Source organism: Otolemur garnettii, unplaced genomic scaffold (assembly GCF_000181295.1).
Source record: "Otolemur garnettii isolate 467f Iridium unplaced genomic scaffold, OtoGar3 scaffold00002, whole genome shotgun sequence".
Classification (NCBI taxonomy): Eukaryota; Metazoa; Chordata; class Mammalia; order Primates; family Galagidae; genus Otolemur; species Otolemur garnettii.
Genome location: NW_003852397.1, coordinates 44,200,915 through 44,218,481, shown reverse-complemented (window position 1 = coordinate 44,218,481; position 17,567 = coordinate 44,200,915). Strand labels below are relative to the sequence as shown.

At 34.3% G+C, this 17,567-nt stretch overlaps 1 protein-coding gene across 4 annotated transcripts in view; it reads left to right on the top strand.

Annotated features, from left to right (window-relative positions):
* SLC4A7 (solute carrier family 4 member 7) overlaps positions 1–15,801 on the top strand; it is a 117,576-nt gene extending 101,775 nt beyond the window's left edge. For 2 of the 4 annotated variants that reach the window (XM_003781759.2, XM_003781755.2), the window contains exons 21-26: positions 754–822; positions 2,209–2,382; positions 4,653–4,784; positions 7,660–7,757; positions 13,002–13,109; positions 15,521–15,801. In XM_003781759.2, coding sequence (XP_003781807.1) covers positions 754–822; positions 2,209–2,382; positions 4,653–4,784; positions 7,660–7,757; positions 13,002–13,109; positions 15,521–15,602 — 663 coding nt within the window. In that variant the 3' untranslated portion in view covers positions 15,603–15,801. The remainder of the gene's footprint in view (positions 1–753; positions 823–2,208; positions 2,383–4,652; positions 4,785–7,659; positions 7,758–13,001; positions 13,110–15,520) is intronic. The other 2 variants (XM_003781758.2, XM_012804948.2) reach the window with 1 other exon arrangement.
* The last annotated feature ends 1,766 nt before the right edge of the window (positions 15,802–17,567 follow it).

The window sequence follows — 17,567 nt, the reverse complement described above, 5'->3', positions numbered from 1 at the left end:
ACCCCCTGTAAATTATAATCACATCCTGTTTCTGGGGATTCGAACCCGCCACCTTAGGTGTACGTGGCTGGCGCCTTAGCCGGTTGAGCTATAGGCGCCGAGCCTCCTTTGCAGTTTTTAAGTCTTTTTTCCTTATAGACCTCTCCCTTCGAGTGCTGGTTTTTGGGTAAATGGATGGAGCCTATTAGTATAATAGCCAGACTTTCTTATAGGATGCCTAGGCATGGACAGGTGGACAGTTTGGGATTCTCCTGACAACCTCAGTAATAAGGACTTTATTTCAGAGGTGGATTTCAGTTACTCTGTTCAGTAAATGCTACTGTATGTATAATAGTCCCTGTATGAAGTGGTGATAGTAATAATTATGACTAATGTTTTTTGAGTGATTGATATTTATCCTGAGCATTTTATGTATTTGAAGTTCTTTAATAGTCGTACCAATCTGACATGGAAACTGAAGCCCAGAAAGGTTAAGTTTTGATAATAGTTAATTGCCTTTTTAAATCAAGTAGTCTTAATTGCAGTTCTCATGCTCTTAACAACTAAACATACTCCCTTTTTAGGAAGAAACGTAGAAAATGAGCAATTTTTCAAGGAGATTATTGTATATTAGCATTTTAATTATGTATAGAAATGTTAGGTTGGTTTAATCTTTGTGACTGAAGGATCTTTTAATTCTTTCCCCATAATTATTTAATGATGTTTTGTGTACCTGTTATTCATAAGTTTTAATTGTGATTATTTTACTTACAGTTTATTCCAATGCCTGTTCTGTATGGTGTTTTCCTTTATATGGGAGTTTCCTCATTAAAAGGAATCCAGGCAAGTCTTAAGTGTTCAACGGTTTTGTAGAAGAACTTAAAAAAATTTTAAATTTGCAAAATTTATTTTAATGATGATAGTGATTATTCTCAACACTTTGATAGTTTGGAACATGTTAGTTTTTTCACTGGTGATTTCCAATCACATTTTCCAAGTGATAATTCCTTACTCCATATTTTACTCCCAGAGAATAAGACCACAAATTGATAATGGTTCTGGTCCTTACCTGTTTTTAATTAAAGACATTGTAAGGCACTGTAACTCTCTCAGTAAAGACAAGGAGAGTGAGAGGGAGGATCAGAAAGATTATAATGGGGAAAAAGTGCCATGTCTGGCATGTAGAACAGCAGTTTCAGTACTTGAAAAGGTAGATGTTAATTTCTTATAAAAATCGTGTAAGACCTTTTGTTTGTGTGGCACAGTGTAGTTCATAAAGCCTAGCATGTAAATCATTTTGTGAGCCTGAAAACACCATTTGGGAGAGGGGCAAGGAAGAAATTCTTATTTTGTAAATCAGGAACAGAGAAATAGAGGGAGGACTTGAAGTTTATTAGCTAAGGAAGTAACGAAGTCAAGGTTAGAACTCAGTGATATCACTACTTTGTTTTGTTTTACTTACAATAGTTTCTGGAAAAAACCTAACAAAACTTTCTAAGATTTATATGAATCAAATTTTAGTATAAAACATTCAGATCATAAAACAGTTAACACCACATGGCTACCTCTTACTGTGAAAAGCATGTCTAAAGTTGCCAAATCATGGCCAAGAGGCTGACACAGCTTCTCAAAGACAGTATCTTTATATTTTCAGCACCATCCAGGAACTACTCTCTATTGGTCAGAAAATTATTTTATTATCTCACTTGATTTCTACAATAGTTTTGGGGGATGAAAAAGGCTAATCTTATTCTAAATTTGTAAATGAGGAAATTAAAGCTCAAAAAGAGCAAGAAATTTGTTCATAGTTTTATCTTCCGTGAGTGAAGAATTGGGTTATTTTCTGATGTTAGACTTGGAAAGAGCCTGAGAAGTAAATCAGGTTATTGTTCTTTATTTGTACATATTTTAAAAAAGGTCAAAGAAATTAAATGGGCATTTGATTATAGCAGATAAATTTATCCAAGTATTTTGATCTCCCAAATTTAAGCATTTTGGTTTGAGTTTTCGGATTAAATTAGTTGTTGTAGTTAAGTGATTGCCTTGATTTTTTTCCCCCTTTCATTGGGTCCAGAGATTCTTTGCTGAATTCTTCTAATACCAGAACATATCAAGAAAGTTATAGTTTAATGCACAAAACTCTAAAATTGAGAATAATTTCTTCACCTATATAGCAAGAATGATGTTTTGTTGAGAACTTTTTTCTTTATTCTTTTCCATTTTATGCAGTTTTTTGACCGTATAAAATTATTTGGAATGCCTGCTAAGCATCAGCCTGATTTGATATACCTCCGCTATGTGCCCCTCTGGAAGGTCCACATTTTCACAGTCATTCAGCTTACTTGTCTGGTTCTCTTGTGGGTGATAAAAGCTTCAGCTGCTGCAGTAGTTTTTCCCATGATGGTAAGTTCAGAGTTATTTTGTCACTAATTAATAACATTTTTGTGTATTTTTATACTAACGCATTCATTAATATGAAACGTAGTAGCCCATTTTAAGGTGTTTGAAGATGTGGATTAGCTGTCTCTAGATAGAAACCAGTTGTTTATCTGTCTGAATTGTTTTAATCTCTCAATGTTTATTTTGTTTTTAGTCCTTAGGCCATTGAACTGTTTTGTATTTTCAACAACTTCAGATTTTAGGATATTTATGAAACAAATATAATAGTCCAATATAAAAAGCAAAGCAACAAAAACATGGTTCACTAATGAATTACTCACCCTGGGAGTTTCAGGTGGCTGTGAGCTAGGCTGATGCTGAAGCCTTCTAGCATAGGCAACAAACAGAGTGAGACTCTGACTCAAGAAAACTCCAGGCTCGGCGCCTATAGCTCAACCGGCTAAGGCGCCAGCCACGTACACCTAAGGTGGCGGGTTCGAATCCCCAGCCCGGACCCGCCAAAACAACAATGACGGCTGCAACCAAAAAATAGCCGGGCATTGTGGCGGGCGCCTGTGGTCCCAGCTACTTGGGAGGCGGAGGCAGGAGACTCGCTTGAGCCCAGGAGTTGGAGGTTGCTGTGAGCTGTAATGCTACGGCACTCTACCCAGGGGGACAGCTTGAGGCTCTGTCTCAAAAAAAAAAAAGAAAACTCCAAAAACCAAAAAATAAAAATTATATTAAAGAATGTAAAATAAGATCTCAACAAATACTAAGTTCCCTGTTATAAAGACTTAGTATCACAAAAATTTCAGTTATCTGAAAAATAGCATTTAAATGAAATATAGTACCAAATATGAATTTTACTGGAGCTTTATTTCAGTGTATGTATCGGATTGGGGGACAGTGTCATCATGAACTGGATAAGTAATTTCAAAGCTTATAGAGAAAAATGAATGCCAGACCTACAACAACATGGATGGTCGAAATGTTCTTTATTTTGTTTGGGTGTGGATTATATATACACACACACACACATATATATATATTTGTCAAAATCATCAAACTGTACACATGCTATTTTCTGTTTTGCCATCTGTAAATTATATACTTATTAAAATACAGTAAAAAATATCAGAGAATAGCAAGATAAAAATAATTATAATGAAGAAGGATCCTTGCCCAGTGGTGGGGTTGTGGGACTTGCCATCTACTTGACTTTTTCTGTGCTGATACCATACTGTTTTGAAACCAAAGATTTAGAAATTGCCATTAAGTTAGTGTAGTTAGCAAAATATGGAGTTGGCACAGGAATAAGCAGATAGATAAGAAAATATAAACTGGTGAGTCCAGAAATTTATCTGAACTTTGGAATTTTATCACTTGAATACCATAAGTAGAATATTTCATTAAAGGTGGTATTTTATTTCTATGGGAAAACTTAGTACATAATGTTGAAAATTTATCTACTAGGAGATTCTGCTCCCTATCTGGTACCATATTCAGAATGAAATCATAAATAAATTCATGATTTAAAGGTTAAAGTAAGTTGTGGTAGAAAATTTATAAGCATATTTGTATAATCCAGTGATTAGGCATAATTTTACAAAGATAGAAAAGCCCAGCTATACGAGAAAGATATGCTGTATTTGACTACATGATAATTAAATGTTTTGTTCTATGTTCAAAGAGTATCAAAAACAGTGAAATCAGATTGTGAACTGGGAGAAAACATTTTAACACATAAGGCAGATAAAGGGTTTCCATCTAAACCACACAGAACTCTTACAAATTCATAAACAAAAGTCATAAAACCCAGCAAAAACAGGCGAAGGTTAGAAAATAGCAAGTAACAGAAGAGGAAATCTGAATGGCTGGTCAACACTTGAAAACAAGTTCATCTTCAGTAGCAGTTGAAGAAAAGTGTATTCTCTTATATGAATGAAAAGTTAAAATCTGATGTTGGGACTAGGTACTCTAATTCATTACTTAAGGTATTTTGAAAATTATATATACTTATATAAAATTTCAAGTTATAAAAAGCAATCTTTTTGATGATATTCAACATAATTAACCTGCTTCATACCCTTTTTTCTCCTTTATAACTTTTTTTGAGCAGAAACTTAAAAAAAATTGGTGACTCAATTCCTTTGAAATAAGATGGTGTATGAATAACTTTTAAGTAAAGTATATGAGGCATTTTAAAATTACTTATAAGATATAATAAGTACCTGTTTCCTCTTTAACTGGTATAATTTGTGTCACTTAATCCTTCCCCCCCCCACTTTTTAAAGGTTCTTGCATTGGTTTTTGTACGCAAGCTTATGGACTTATGTTTTACTAAAAGAGAACTTAGTTGGCTTGATGATCTCATGCCAGAAAGTAAGAAAAAGAAAGAAGATGACAAAAAGAAAAAAGAGAAAGAGGTAAAAACACTTAAATTCATAACATTTCTTTGTTTAATAACTAGCTTCTAGAAGGTTGTACTCCCTATCTGATACCATGTTCAGAATAAAATCATAAATGAATTCTCTATTTAAATGGTTAAATAAGTTATAGAAAATTTATAAGAGTATTTATACAATCCAGTGATTGGGGATAAGCTTTAACTTTATATGCACTCTTACGTGCCATCATTAGTTTGCACATTGAGATTTGTTTATTTTATAGATTGATTAATTGAGATTAGGTCTTGCTATATCACCCAGGCTGGTCTCAGACTCCTGGGCTGGAATGATCTTTCTATTTATTTCTCCTGGGTAGTTCAGATTATAGGCATAAACTACCATGCTCAGCTTGTATTGAGATTTAAGCATGAGTGCTTTATTCTGAATTTGATTTTTGTTTTGGTTTTCAATAACCAACTTGGCGCTATTAATAAGAAGTTAATAAGAAGGAAAAGTATAGACATTATATAGCATCAATGCTTTTTGTTGATTGTAGTGCCTAGCTTAATATTCCCATTCAAAATATTATTTAAAAATCGAAAGTAAGAAGAAAGATAAATATTTTTAAATGTTATGGTCTTATTTAAACATAGGTAAAAAGTTACTGGAATTAAGGCTCCAAAATTTTAAAGTTAAGATTTTTTTTTTTTTTGTTTGTTTTTGAGTGGTGCCTGTGGCTCAAAGGAGTAGGGCACTGGCCCCATATACTGGAGGTGGCAGATTCAAACCTGGCTCTGGCCAAAAAAAAAGACTTTTTTTTTTTTCCGGAGAAGTCATTTTATTGCCCTTGGTAGAGTGCCATGGAGTCATAGCTCACAGCAATCTCAAACACTTGGGCTCAAGTGATTCTCTTGTCTCAGCCTCCTTAGTAGCTAGGACTACAGGTGCCCGCCACAATGCCTGGCTATTTTTAGAGCCGGGGTTTCACTCTTATTCAGGCTAGTCTCGAACCTGTGAACTCAGGCAGTCCACCTGCCTTGGCCTCCCAAAGTGCTAGGATTACAGGCGTGAGGTACTGCACCTGGCAAAATTAAAATTTTTTTCTTCAAAGTTATATATATATATAAATATTTATGAGTTTTTAGTGATTTTTTTTCAAATAAGATGTAATTCATTTGTAAAATACTTATGTCAAATTGCCTGTTTGTTACTTCCTACATTAGAATGATGTATGTAACAAACACCAAAAGTAATAGGGCTTTTATACATGAGAATTTATTCTTTCATGTAAGAAGAACTCTTGAAAGCAAGAGATGTGTAGTCTTGTGGCTCCATAGAGTTACCAGAGATTCCTTGTTACTTTTTTCCTGTCCTCAGCCTATAGTTTTCATCCTCCAATTCACTTTTGGGGGGCAGAATGGCTGGCAAAGTCCAGCCATCATGTTATCATTAGAGATGGCAGGGAAAAGGAAAGATAGAAGACGAAACGGGCTTTACCTCATTGTTGTATTTCAGGGAGACTTTCTTGAGTGTCACCGAATTAAGTTCTGCTTGCACCAGGTCTGTTCTGACCATGTTGCCAAGAATGCTGGGAATTTTAGTTTGGGTGTTTTTATTTTGCTTTGTTTTTTGAGACAGAGTGTCTCTGTTGCTTTGGGTAGAGTGCAGTGGTGTCATAATAGTTCATTGCAACCTCAAACTCCTGGGTTCAAGTGATCCTCCTGTCTCAGTCTCTCAGGGCTGGGACTACAGGGATATACCCCCATGTCTGGCTAAGTTTTGTAGTTTTTGTAGAGATGGGGGCTTGCTCTGGTTCTGGCTGTCTCAAACTCCTGAGCTCAAGTGATCCTTCTGTCAGAGTGGTAGGATTATAGGTTGGAGCCACGTGCCACCAGCCAGGGTGGTTTTGTTTGTTAAATCTGGGTGTACATTGTTACCTCCAAATATTGGATTTTTTTAGTAAGGAAGAAAAGTAAGAATGCTCTCTCAATCTCTCCTGGACTGTCCTGTCTACCACCCTCATTATTAACATATTATAATTTTGTTCTTTGTCCACTGTTTAAGTGGTTCTCAGCCTGTAGTGACCCTCCTTCCCCCAGCATTTTTAACTCTGGGACATTTTGTCATACTGGAGGGCTGCTGCTGGCATCCAGTGGGTAAAGTCCTGGGATGCTATGAAATACCTGTATACACTTATTTCTGCAACACAGATTCATTAGACCTTAAATGCCAGTATTATTGAGGTTGAGAAACCCCTGCTTTGTCCAAATGAAGTTTTCCTCATTTTGTGATGAGAGACATGAGATTTCACAAAATCTTACCTCTTATGGTATACCTACATGGCAATTGATAATCAGAATTTACATAGTTCACTTTTTTTTTTTTTTTTTGAGACAGAGCCTCAAGCTGTCCCCCTGGGTAGAGTGCCGTGGCATCACAGCTCACAGCAACCTCCAACTCCTGGGCTCAAGCGAGTCTCCTGCCTCCGCCTCCCAAGTAGCTGGGACTACAGGCGCCCGCCACAACGCCCGGCTATTTTTTGGTTGCAGCCGTCATTGTTGTTTGGCGGGTCCGGGCTGGGGATTTGAACCCACCACCTTAGGTGTACGTGGCTGGCGCCTTAGCCGCTTGAGCTATAGGCGCCGAGCCCATAGTTCACTTTTTAATTGTATTAATGATTTACTTATAGAAATGAAAGTTATACCATTTTAAAATGGATCTTTATAAGTGGTTGTTTTCACTTTATGTTACAAGTATATATTCATGATTGTAAAATGAATTTTTTTAGCCATGGCAGATATGTTGTATTTAAATAATGTCAGTTTCAGTTTTGAAGTCTTTGAGATGTTACACATTAACTGATCTTTCCGGGAATATTTTGGGAAAGTAATCTCTTCACATATGTTCTCTAAAGGAAGCTGAACGAATGCTTCAAGATGAAGAAGATACTGTGCACCTTCCATTTGAAGGAGGAAGTCTCTTGCAAATTCCAGTCAAGGCCCTAAAATATAGGTGAGACAGCACTTTATTTTGTAAAGTGTATTTTATATACATGTCAAGTGCATGAATAAGCCTCATCATCTTTCCTTAGCGATTTCTGATTTTAAAAATATGATAAAATCTAGATCTGATACGTCAGGTAAAAGAGGACTACGTGCAATTTGAAAGGGAAGTCCCTCACTCACTTTCCACCCAGATTCTAGGCGGGAATGAACAAAAAAGGTAGCCTTGGACCAGAGCTTTAAACTAACTTCCATGCCAGGCCAGTAAGATTTACTTGTCTTCCTACACTCCATCTGCCTTAGTAAAAGTTTTATATACTTACACACACGTTTATTTTTATTATGAGTACATAATAGTTGTGTATCTTTATAGCACATAGTGTGAATTAATCAACTCAGGTTTACTGGGGTATCTGTCACCTCAGACATTTAACATCACTTTGTGGCATGAACATTCCAATTTCACTCTTTTAGTTATTTTAAAGTATACCCTAACTTGCTTATTGGCACTGTTGTGCTATCAAATCTTGTTCCTTGTCCCTAACTGGCTATATTTTTATACCCATTAGCCATCCTCACTTTATCCCCCATTCTCAGCTATTCATTCCAGTCTCTGGCAGTCGTCATTATTCTACTCTGTACATGAGATCAGTTGTTTTTTAACATTTAGTTTTTGTGTATGAGTGAGAACATGTGAGATTTGTCTTTCTGTGCTTGGCTTATTTCACTTAACAAAATGTTGTTCAATCTCATCTATATTTTTGCAAATGGCAGGATATCATTTTTGAGGCTTTATATTATTGTATGTATGTATCACAGTTTCTTTATCCAGTCACCCACTCATGGACGCTTAGTTTGATTCCAACTCTCGGCTGTTGTGACTAGTACTACAGTAAACAGGAGAGTGAGGATACCTTTTTGATATATTGAATTCCTCTTCTTTGGATATATGCCCAGCAGTGGGATTGCTGACAGTTCTATTTTTAGTTTTTTGAGGAATCTCCATTCTCTTCTAATTTACGTTCCCACCAGCAGTGTATGAAGGTTCCCCTTCTTTCAAATCCTTGCCAGCATTCCTTATTGCCTTTTTGATAAATGACACTTTAACTGGGGTGAGATGGTATCTCATAGTTTGGTTTTGGTTTGCATTTCTCTGATAACTAATGATGTTGAGCCATTTTTTTCATATCCCTATTGGCCATTTGTATGTCTTCTTTTGAGTTCAGAACCTAATGAGATTGTGTTTTATTGTTGAGTTGTAAGAGCTCCTTATATATTCTAGTTATTAATCTGACATCAGATGATTAGTTTACAAATATTTCCTCCCATTCTATGGATTGTCTCTTCACTTTGTTATTGTTTCCTTTCTTTTGCAGAAGCTTTTCAGCTTGATGTAATCCCATTTGTCTGATTTTATTTTAGTACCTGTGGTTTGGTGATATTTCTCCAGAAGTCTTCTCCCAGACCAGTGTCCTAAAGTGTTTTTCTGTTAGAAGTTTCATGGTTTCATGGCTTAGATTTAGGTCTTTAATCCATTTAAGTTTATGAGAGATAAGGGTTTAGTTGCATTCTAGTGCATATGGATATCCTGTTTTCCCAGCACCATTTATTAATAAGACCGTCACTTCCTCATTATATGTTGCTGGCACCTTTGTAAAAGATAATTTCGGAATGCATATGCGGATTTCCATCTGGGTTCTCTGTTCTGCAGCATTGCTCTATGACATAAAGTTTAAAATCAGTGCATGAGTCTAAAAATACATTTATCCTCTGAGTAGTATAGTTTTTTTCCATTTTGTTCTTCATTAGGACTTGGCTCAATATGTGATGGAAAATAACCATTTTCAGAAATCCATAGATACGTAGTGTCAGTAATCCATTTTTTGATAGCTTTCCAAATGTAATTATTTTTAGGGACCCTAAAACTCTGCTAGTTTCCAAAGGTGTGATTTGACCACTGGTACTGAGGGCTTATATTATGGAAAAATTAATGTGTCGTGTGTAATTTATCATGTGTGATTTTGCTGATTTGTATTTAAATTTGAGAACTAAAGATATAGAGGGAAGTACAAATTATTTTTATAGTTTAAGTTGGCAATCTGTATTTATAAACATAACCTAATTCTTATTTTTTTATTTCAAATTAATATGGGGGCACAATTTTTGGGTTACATTGTTCTCACTTCCAGGGTAAAGTTCCATTTGTAAAAGAGCCCCTTACTCCCAGGCCATGTATACACCCTCACAATGTGCACACTAGGCGAGATCCTCTTTCTGCCAATCGTCCTCCCCATTCTTGCTTCCCTCTACCCCCGAACTAGACTATATTAGTGTTTCATTGTTCGTAAGAGCACGTAATTGTTTATATATTGATTTCATTTTAGTATGGAGAATATTGGATATTTATTTTTCCATTTTTATGATACTTTACTAAGAAGAAAGAAACACACATTTCCATATGTGTTTCATTTCTGATTAGCTGTTATCTAGAGAAATAGATTTTAGACTGTATGTCGTTTCCTTCCTTTCCTGACCAGTTGATGGAAAATGTTTGTTGGTGTTTGTTTATTTAATTATTATTTTTTTGAGACAGAGTTTCTTATGTTGCCCTTGGTAGAGTTCCGTGGCGTCACAGCTCTCAGCAACTTCCATCTCCTGGGCTTAAGTGATTCTCTTGCCTCAGCCTCCCAAGTAGCTGGGACTACAGGCGCCCTCCACAATGCCTGGCTATTTTTGTTGTTGTTGTTATGGTTGTTTAGCAGGCCCTGGCTGGGTTCGAACCCACCAGCCCTAGTGTATGTGGCCAGTACCCTAAACATTGAGCTACGGGCACTGAGCCTAAATTATTCTTTATAGGTTTTATAGGAGTCACATTTGGACCTGAACATGGTGATTAGTTGTGATAAATGAATTAATCAACTAATTTTCCTTTGTATTTTTTGCTATTATTTCATTATTGGTATCATTCTTTTCACTTTTTCAGGATTTTTCCTCCAATTTTTATGTACTTTAAATGTCAAGTATAGACTCTCAACGTATCTAGTTATATAGTGCCTTGCTTTGCTAGGTCTGTAAATCTTTGTTAAGTGAATTAATATTATTGATTTACTTATTAAGAAAAGTATAAGAACTGGCACTATTATTTGTAACTATCACCAATTTGCTGAGAGTACCTGCCACTTAATTTCTATGTTTTTTTTTTTCCTGGGGGAGGGTAGAGAAGGTGGCCTTCAGGAACTCTGAAAATACATGCACCTGGCCACTTAATTTCTGTCCCACTTTATCAATTTCTTAGTGTAATTTATACATGGACCTTGACAAATATAAGTAGAGTCCATATTGTCTGATATTTAACAAAAAGAATGGCTATCTCTGGTTTTCCTTTTGTTTTTAAGTGCTGACATGAGTTGTGATTAATGCTCCTGTGCTTAAAATTTTAACATCAAGAATACCAGGAAACAGCTAACTTGCTATTTGGCAGAATTTTATTAATATATCTTAAGTAACTCTGGATTACTTTCCCTGAAGATCAAATGAGAAAATACATGAAAGCATTTAGAAGTTGTTAAGGCCCTATAAAATATGAAAATAATTATATATATAAATTATTACATAAAATGCAGGCAGAATTTTTTCCATCTAGCTTTATTTTGGGAGAAAACAAAATATCTTCAAAAAAGTAGTTAATTTCTACTAATGGAATAGCTCTTTTTCTTAAATTTCAAAATATTATGGGGTACAAATGTTTTTGTTACATGCACTGCTTTTATGATGCTTGAGTCGGGGTTATAAGTGTGCTTGTTATCAAGATAGGTAGGTCTTTTGACCGTCCCTCCTTCCTCCTCCCGCCTACTTGAATTCTGTTGAGCGTTACCAGCGCGTGTGTGCTGATCAGTTCCAATTTAATAGTGCGTACATGTAGTTGGAAATCGTTCTTACTTAGAGGAGGATGTTTAGAAGCTACAGAGTTTGTCAAGAATTCCTCTCTTTAGTTATTTGAAGTTGGCAACCAAGTAAATAAACGTTTACTCAGGGGTAGGCAGAGTTTCAGGTTGGATGGCTCTGCCATTATGAACTTGGGATTCAAATTTTGTTCATTTTTTAAAAATTGGTTTGATAAAGGTAAAGTAGCCATTTATAGAGACTTCTTAATGCCCATGTCACACTTCTTTGTAGTCTTAAATTTTAAATAACATTCTGAATTTAAGGGCAGCGCCTGTGGCTCAAGGAGTAGGGCGCCGGCCCCATATACTGAATTTAAGTGTGAACAGAGTTAGGACTTTCTAAATGACTGCTACATAGCTGCCATCACATTGTTAATTTAACATTACTTAATCATTTTATTTATAGCTTGTTGACATGAATGCTTTTTTTTTTTTGAAGAAAAAGGAGTTCCAAGTATATTTCTCTTAACTTTATGATACTTTCATATTATTTATGGCTGACAAATTTGAGCCCCAAATTAATTATTTATAGATTTCATCATTATTGAATTTGGAGTCTTGAAGTGATTTTTTTTGTAATTATATCCTAGAAACACAGAATGGTTGTATTTATCTCTTACTGTAATAAATGGATAGCATTCCGTTATTTGATTTTAGTAAATTTGATAAAATGATACTTTGGCACTAAATATGTTAATGCCAGTTAAAATTGGTATTTATGAAGCCGTTTTATGTTATCTGTGGAAGTATTTTCAGAGAGCTTTGGATTTCATTTTAAAGTGTTACTTTTCTGAGCATTCTTTCTAATGATTTGTAAAAGCTATGTTGAACAAGATTTCTTAAATTAAATCTTAATTTTTCTTACATATTCTGGTTATTTGATAAGTTTGAATGTATGCTAATTAGGAATGTTTTCTAATTGATTTGAAGCTACCTTTTTTTTTTTTTTTACATTTATAAGCATGTTAATATATTCAATGGTATTTCAGTAGTATACTTATAACCAAGATGATCAGAGGGCATCATTCCTGGAGCCCCAATTAGATTGAATTCATTTATTTCAGAAATAAAATCTTTCTAAGTTAATTTTATTCCCCTACTTTTGATAATACAGAAAAATATAATCCTCCAAAATGTCTTGATAACAGAACTCCAAAATTCTGATAGCTTGCTAGACCTTCGTTGAAGTCCATTGCAAGGGTTTTCTCAATTTTAAGTTGATGAAAGCAAATAATTATATAGATAAGAATGACAATATTAATGCTTTTGCGAGTACTGAATACTAACCAAAAAGTATATTTGTTCTTCAGTGTTGATCCCTCAGTTGTTAACATATCAGATGAAATGGCCAAAACTGCACAGTGGAAGGCACTTTCCATGAATACTGAGAATGCCAAAGTAACCAGATCTAACACGAGGTAGTTATAACTATTTATGCATTTTCTAATATAGCCAGTTTTTAGTTTACTTATGGATAGCTTTGCAATAAAGCTATTAAATTTAACTTTAATTTATCTACTTAATACTCTCCTTGCTTAAATAAAAAAAAACAACCTTCTTCCTTTCTTCTTCCTTTTTTCCTTTCATCCATCGTTTTGCTGGAATCAGATTTAGGTAATCATGGTTCTGTTATTTTTAATCTTACAGTTAGTTGCCTATTTCAAAAATGAATTTGAGGTATTTTATGATAATAAATTTTACATAGCAGTATGTAAAAAATATATAAAACATCAAAAATCATACAGAGAAATATATAATTGCCAGGTAGTAAATAAATATTGTAATCGAACACTACCCCAATCATGTTTTCTGATTGTTGAAGACAAAAGAAAAGCTCATGTGTTCTTGTTGTGTTTTGTTTAGTTTTAGCGTATCATTTCTTCAGGTGAGGTAAAAAGAAATATCTTCCTGAAAGATATTTGGAGGAAATTTTATCCACTGATACAAAAGCCATTCAGTTTATAATAGACCATGTGTTAAAACTATTAGATAACCCTTTCCTTACATTTATTATTATGTAACCCCTTTACTTTTTATTGCCCTCATTTTAAGGCCTGAGCCCTTGGGGGTTCTATTTTGATAATCATAGATACTTTACTTCCTTTAGTTCTCTGAAGAAATGAGTCATTGTCTTGTAGGGTTCTCAGTCATTTATATTCAACAAATATTTCTTTGCTGCATGCTGTATGTCAGATGCTATGTTAGGTGTTTATATATTCTGCTGGGGTATCAGTATAGTCAGTCACATAGCTATTTCTGTTTAGTTTCTGTTTTTCTTAGTTCATTGCTTCCCTAACCTCTTTCAGAACCTTTTTCCTTCTTGGTCTCTTTGATTATATGTTTTTCTTTTCTATCATCTGAGTTCTAATTTCGAAGCTAGGCTGTTTCCTTTCTTTACTTCTGTATTTAATCTTTAATCTTAAAATGTTCTAAAGTTAAACTGTCATTTTGGATATTCAGTGCAGCCAGAATTTTACTAAATATTCGTTTTTACTCTTAGTATATACATTTTTCACATCTCGTGAGTGCCCCGGCTCTGTTTGTTTGTATAGTTATGATTAAAAATAAAGGCCTTAGAATAATACTAATGTATCCTTTAAACACTTCTCCCTTTCATTTGGGTTGCCCTGCAGTTCAATAGTCCATGAGAAAGAAGAGAATCTCTTGGCAATGATGTTTAACAGAAAAAAGTGTTTTGCTGGACCTTTCTTTAAGTTTTTTAGAGAAGGCATATATTTGAAAAACTTTTTTAGAACCCAGATACTCATATGTTTCAATTAAATCAATCCATTAAGTCCACATATATAGAGTCATTGTGTTTGATACTAACTTGTACATACAGAATGTGTGTATTATGAGCCAGATTTGGGGGAAAAAGTTTTGTGAATTTGTAGGAAATTATTTGATACTTATCTATATTAACAAAAATTTATTTATACATAGACTTGTCAGTGTAATAATAGTCACATGCAAGGCTGGGCATGGTGGCTCACTCCTATAATTCCAGTACTCTAGGTGGGTGGATTGCTTGAGCTCAGAAGTTTGAGACCAGTCTGAAATTCCCTTCTCTACTAAAAATAGAAAAATTAGCTGGGTTGTGGCGGGCCCCTGTAGTCCAAGCTACTCAGAAGGCTGAAGCAGGAGGATTGCTTGAGCCCAGGAGTTTGAGGTTGTGGTGAGCTAGGCTGAGGCCATGGCACTCTAGCCTGGGGGACAGACTGAGACTCTGTCTCCAAAAAAAAAAAAAAGTCTCATGCTATATTCCTGTTTGTACATAAAGTAAAACTGATACATCAAATATAGACATATACTAAACAGTTTTAAGGACCTCTTCTTTAGTTATAAGAAAAACATAAATTTCAATTGCAAACATATGCAGTTTTTCAAAAAATAGAACATATATATTTTTTAAAGACAGTGTCTCTCTGTTGCCTAGGTTGAAGTGCAGTGGTGCATTTGTAGCTCCCTGTGATCTCAAACTTCTGGACTCAAGCAGTCCTCCAGCGTTAGCCTCTCATCAGTGTTCCACCACACCTGGGTAATTTCTAAACCTTTTGTAGAGCCAGGGCCTCATTGTATAGCCCAGGCTGGTCTCAAACTCCTGGCCTCAAGTGAGCCTCCTACAGTGGCCTCCCAAAGTGCTGGGATTACAGGTATGAGTCACCATGCCTAGCCAAAAAATAGGATTTAAAAAAATACACCTTTCCATTTAAGTTTACTGATAATTGTCATCTCAAAAGGCTTAGTATTGTACTCATTGTTGACCATATTTAGAATTTAATATTTCTTTATGTAAAAATTATTTATTCTCATTCTTTGTTTTAAATAGCCCTGAAAAACCTGTGAGTGTGAAAATTAATATTGAAGATCAGCCAAGAAAGAAATACATGGATGCTGAAACTTCAGTATAGAATTGAACCAAGAGAAATTATATAGAGAGAGATATATGGATATATACATATATAACGTGTGTGTATCATGTCAGTATATAACAATATTGTACGTCACACTATTTATACGTGACTACTGGTTTTTTTAAAGTAATGTCTGAAGTTTATTATGAGCACCATGGAGACTCTGTATATAATGAAATGGTCTCTTAGAAGTGAGGTACATGATTCTAACTATTCAAATATTTATTCTGTTGGAAATTTTTTTTTCTATTCTGCAGTAGAAAGATGTGGAGAAATGCTTTCAATCTACTTTTCTTAAATCTCTTTGTTATCAGTTGCAATTCATACCAACTTGAAGTGATACTTATTTCCTTCATATATTTATAGTTTTTACACAAATTTCTAAAAAAATTTTAGATGTTATTTCACTTTCGTTAGAAGTGCTTTATAGGAAGACCAGGGAGTCTTTATGCCAATGCTGTGGGAAAAATGATAACATGTCATGGGTTTTCTCTGTGTGTGTTTCATTTCTATAGCGGTCTATTATGTTTCACAAATGATGGCATTTTCTTGGCCAGGGAAACGAATGTAGAACAATGGAAACTTTATAAATAAGAACAATAGTTTTTAACCTTTGTGTTTTAGAACTTTTTAAAAATATGTTTCCATTATAACAAGTAAAATTGCAAATGATTTTATAATTAAGTGTCCATACCAGTCATAACATAATGAATTTTAAAAGCTGTAAAATGCCAATTTACAATAGTTAAATTTTGTTGCCTTTGTAGAATTTTTTTTCTGAATCCTTATATTCTTTTAGGGCCCATAATTCCCATTCCGTTTTCTGCCTTTGTTCTCTTTGTCTTAGTGGTATGGTTTGTATCAGGTTCACGTTCTTGATTATTTTTCTGGTATAAGTAGTATGATTAATCAGGAGTCAGAATTTTCTCATGTGGGGTTTATGATCAGTATTACTTCATTAGGAATTTCTTGTGCTTTCTGTTATTAGTCTTTTATTGTGTAGATTGTATTTAATAGATTGTTTCTTGTGATTTTATTTTAATATTTTATTTATTTTAATTGATGTGATGCTTAAAAACTATATCAACATTTGAAAAGGTAACAAATAATAGAGTAAATTGTTAATGTAAATAGTGGTGCTCACTTGCATTTATGTTCATTATCTGAAAGCAGTTAACAGATTTTATCTTTGATATAAAGCACTGCCATATTTGTGTTTTAAAAGGAAATTAGACATTTTATATTTAGTTCAGATTGATGCCATTCTTCCTGTTTTGTGTTCATAATTGTTAGTTTTTGCTCTTCTGAGCTGTATTTTTAATTTCTAACAAATCTTTTTAGTCATCTTTTATTCTTAGCTCCACATAAAATAAATAAATGTTCTTGTTGAGCCTGTAGGACTGGATGAATGGGGTTATGAAACTGATTTGGCAAGAGAATAATTTATACAAGTCTAATGAGTATTGAGATGCCACAAAAATATTAAAAATGGTGACATGAATATTAGGGTGAACATTTTAGTGAAATTCAGTGCTTTCTGTAATTATTTATAGTTAAATACAAAAGCATAAAGAGTTGATCTTTTAGTTTTGAGGATCATGAGGAATGCCAAAAGCTGATATTTTAGCAATTCTGGTGTTTTTAATTTATTCTAAACTCCTTTTTAACTAATGTAATTTCCTCATCTGAGACCATATCGTGAGATTTTAGTTACAATGATGGATTCGACTTCTGCCTCAGCTGGGAGGTTGGAAATTTAGCTGCTTTTCTTTAGAAAATATAGCTGACATCATTTGGTACTGCCTAAAAAAGTTAGACTGATGGCAATTGATAAGAGTATTGCCCATGGTGCTTAGGATTGTTAATGAGCTTCCGTCGAAGTGATTCTTTTTTATTCATAGCAGCATAAAAGCATAATCATTTCCAAAGACCCTAGTATTTGCTGCTATTTTTAAAACTCCT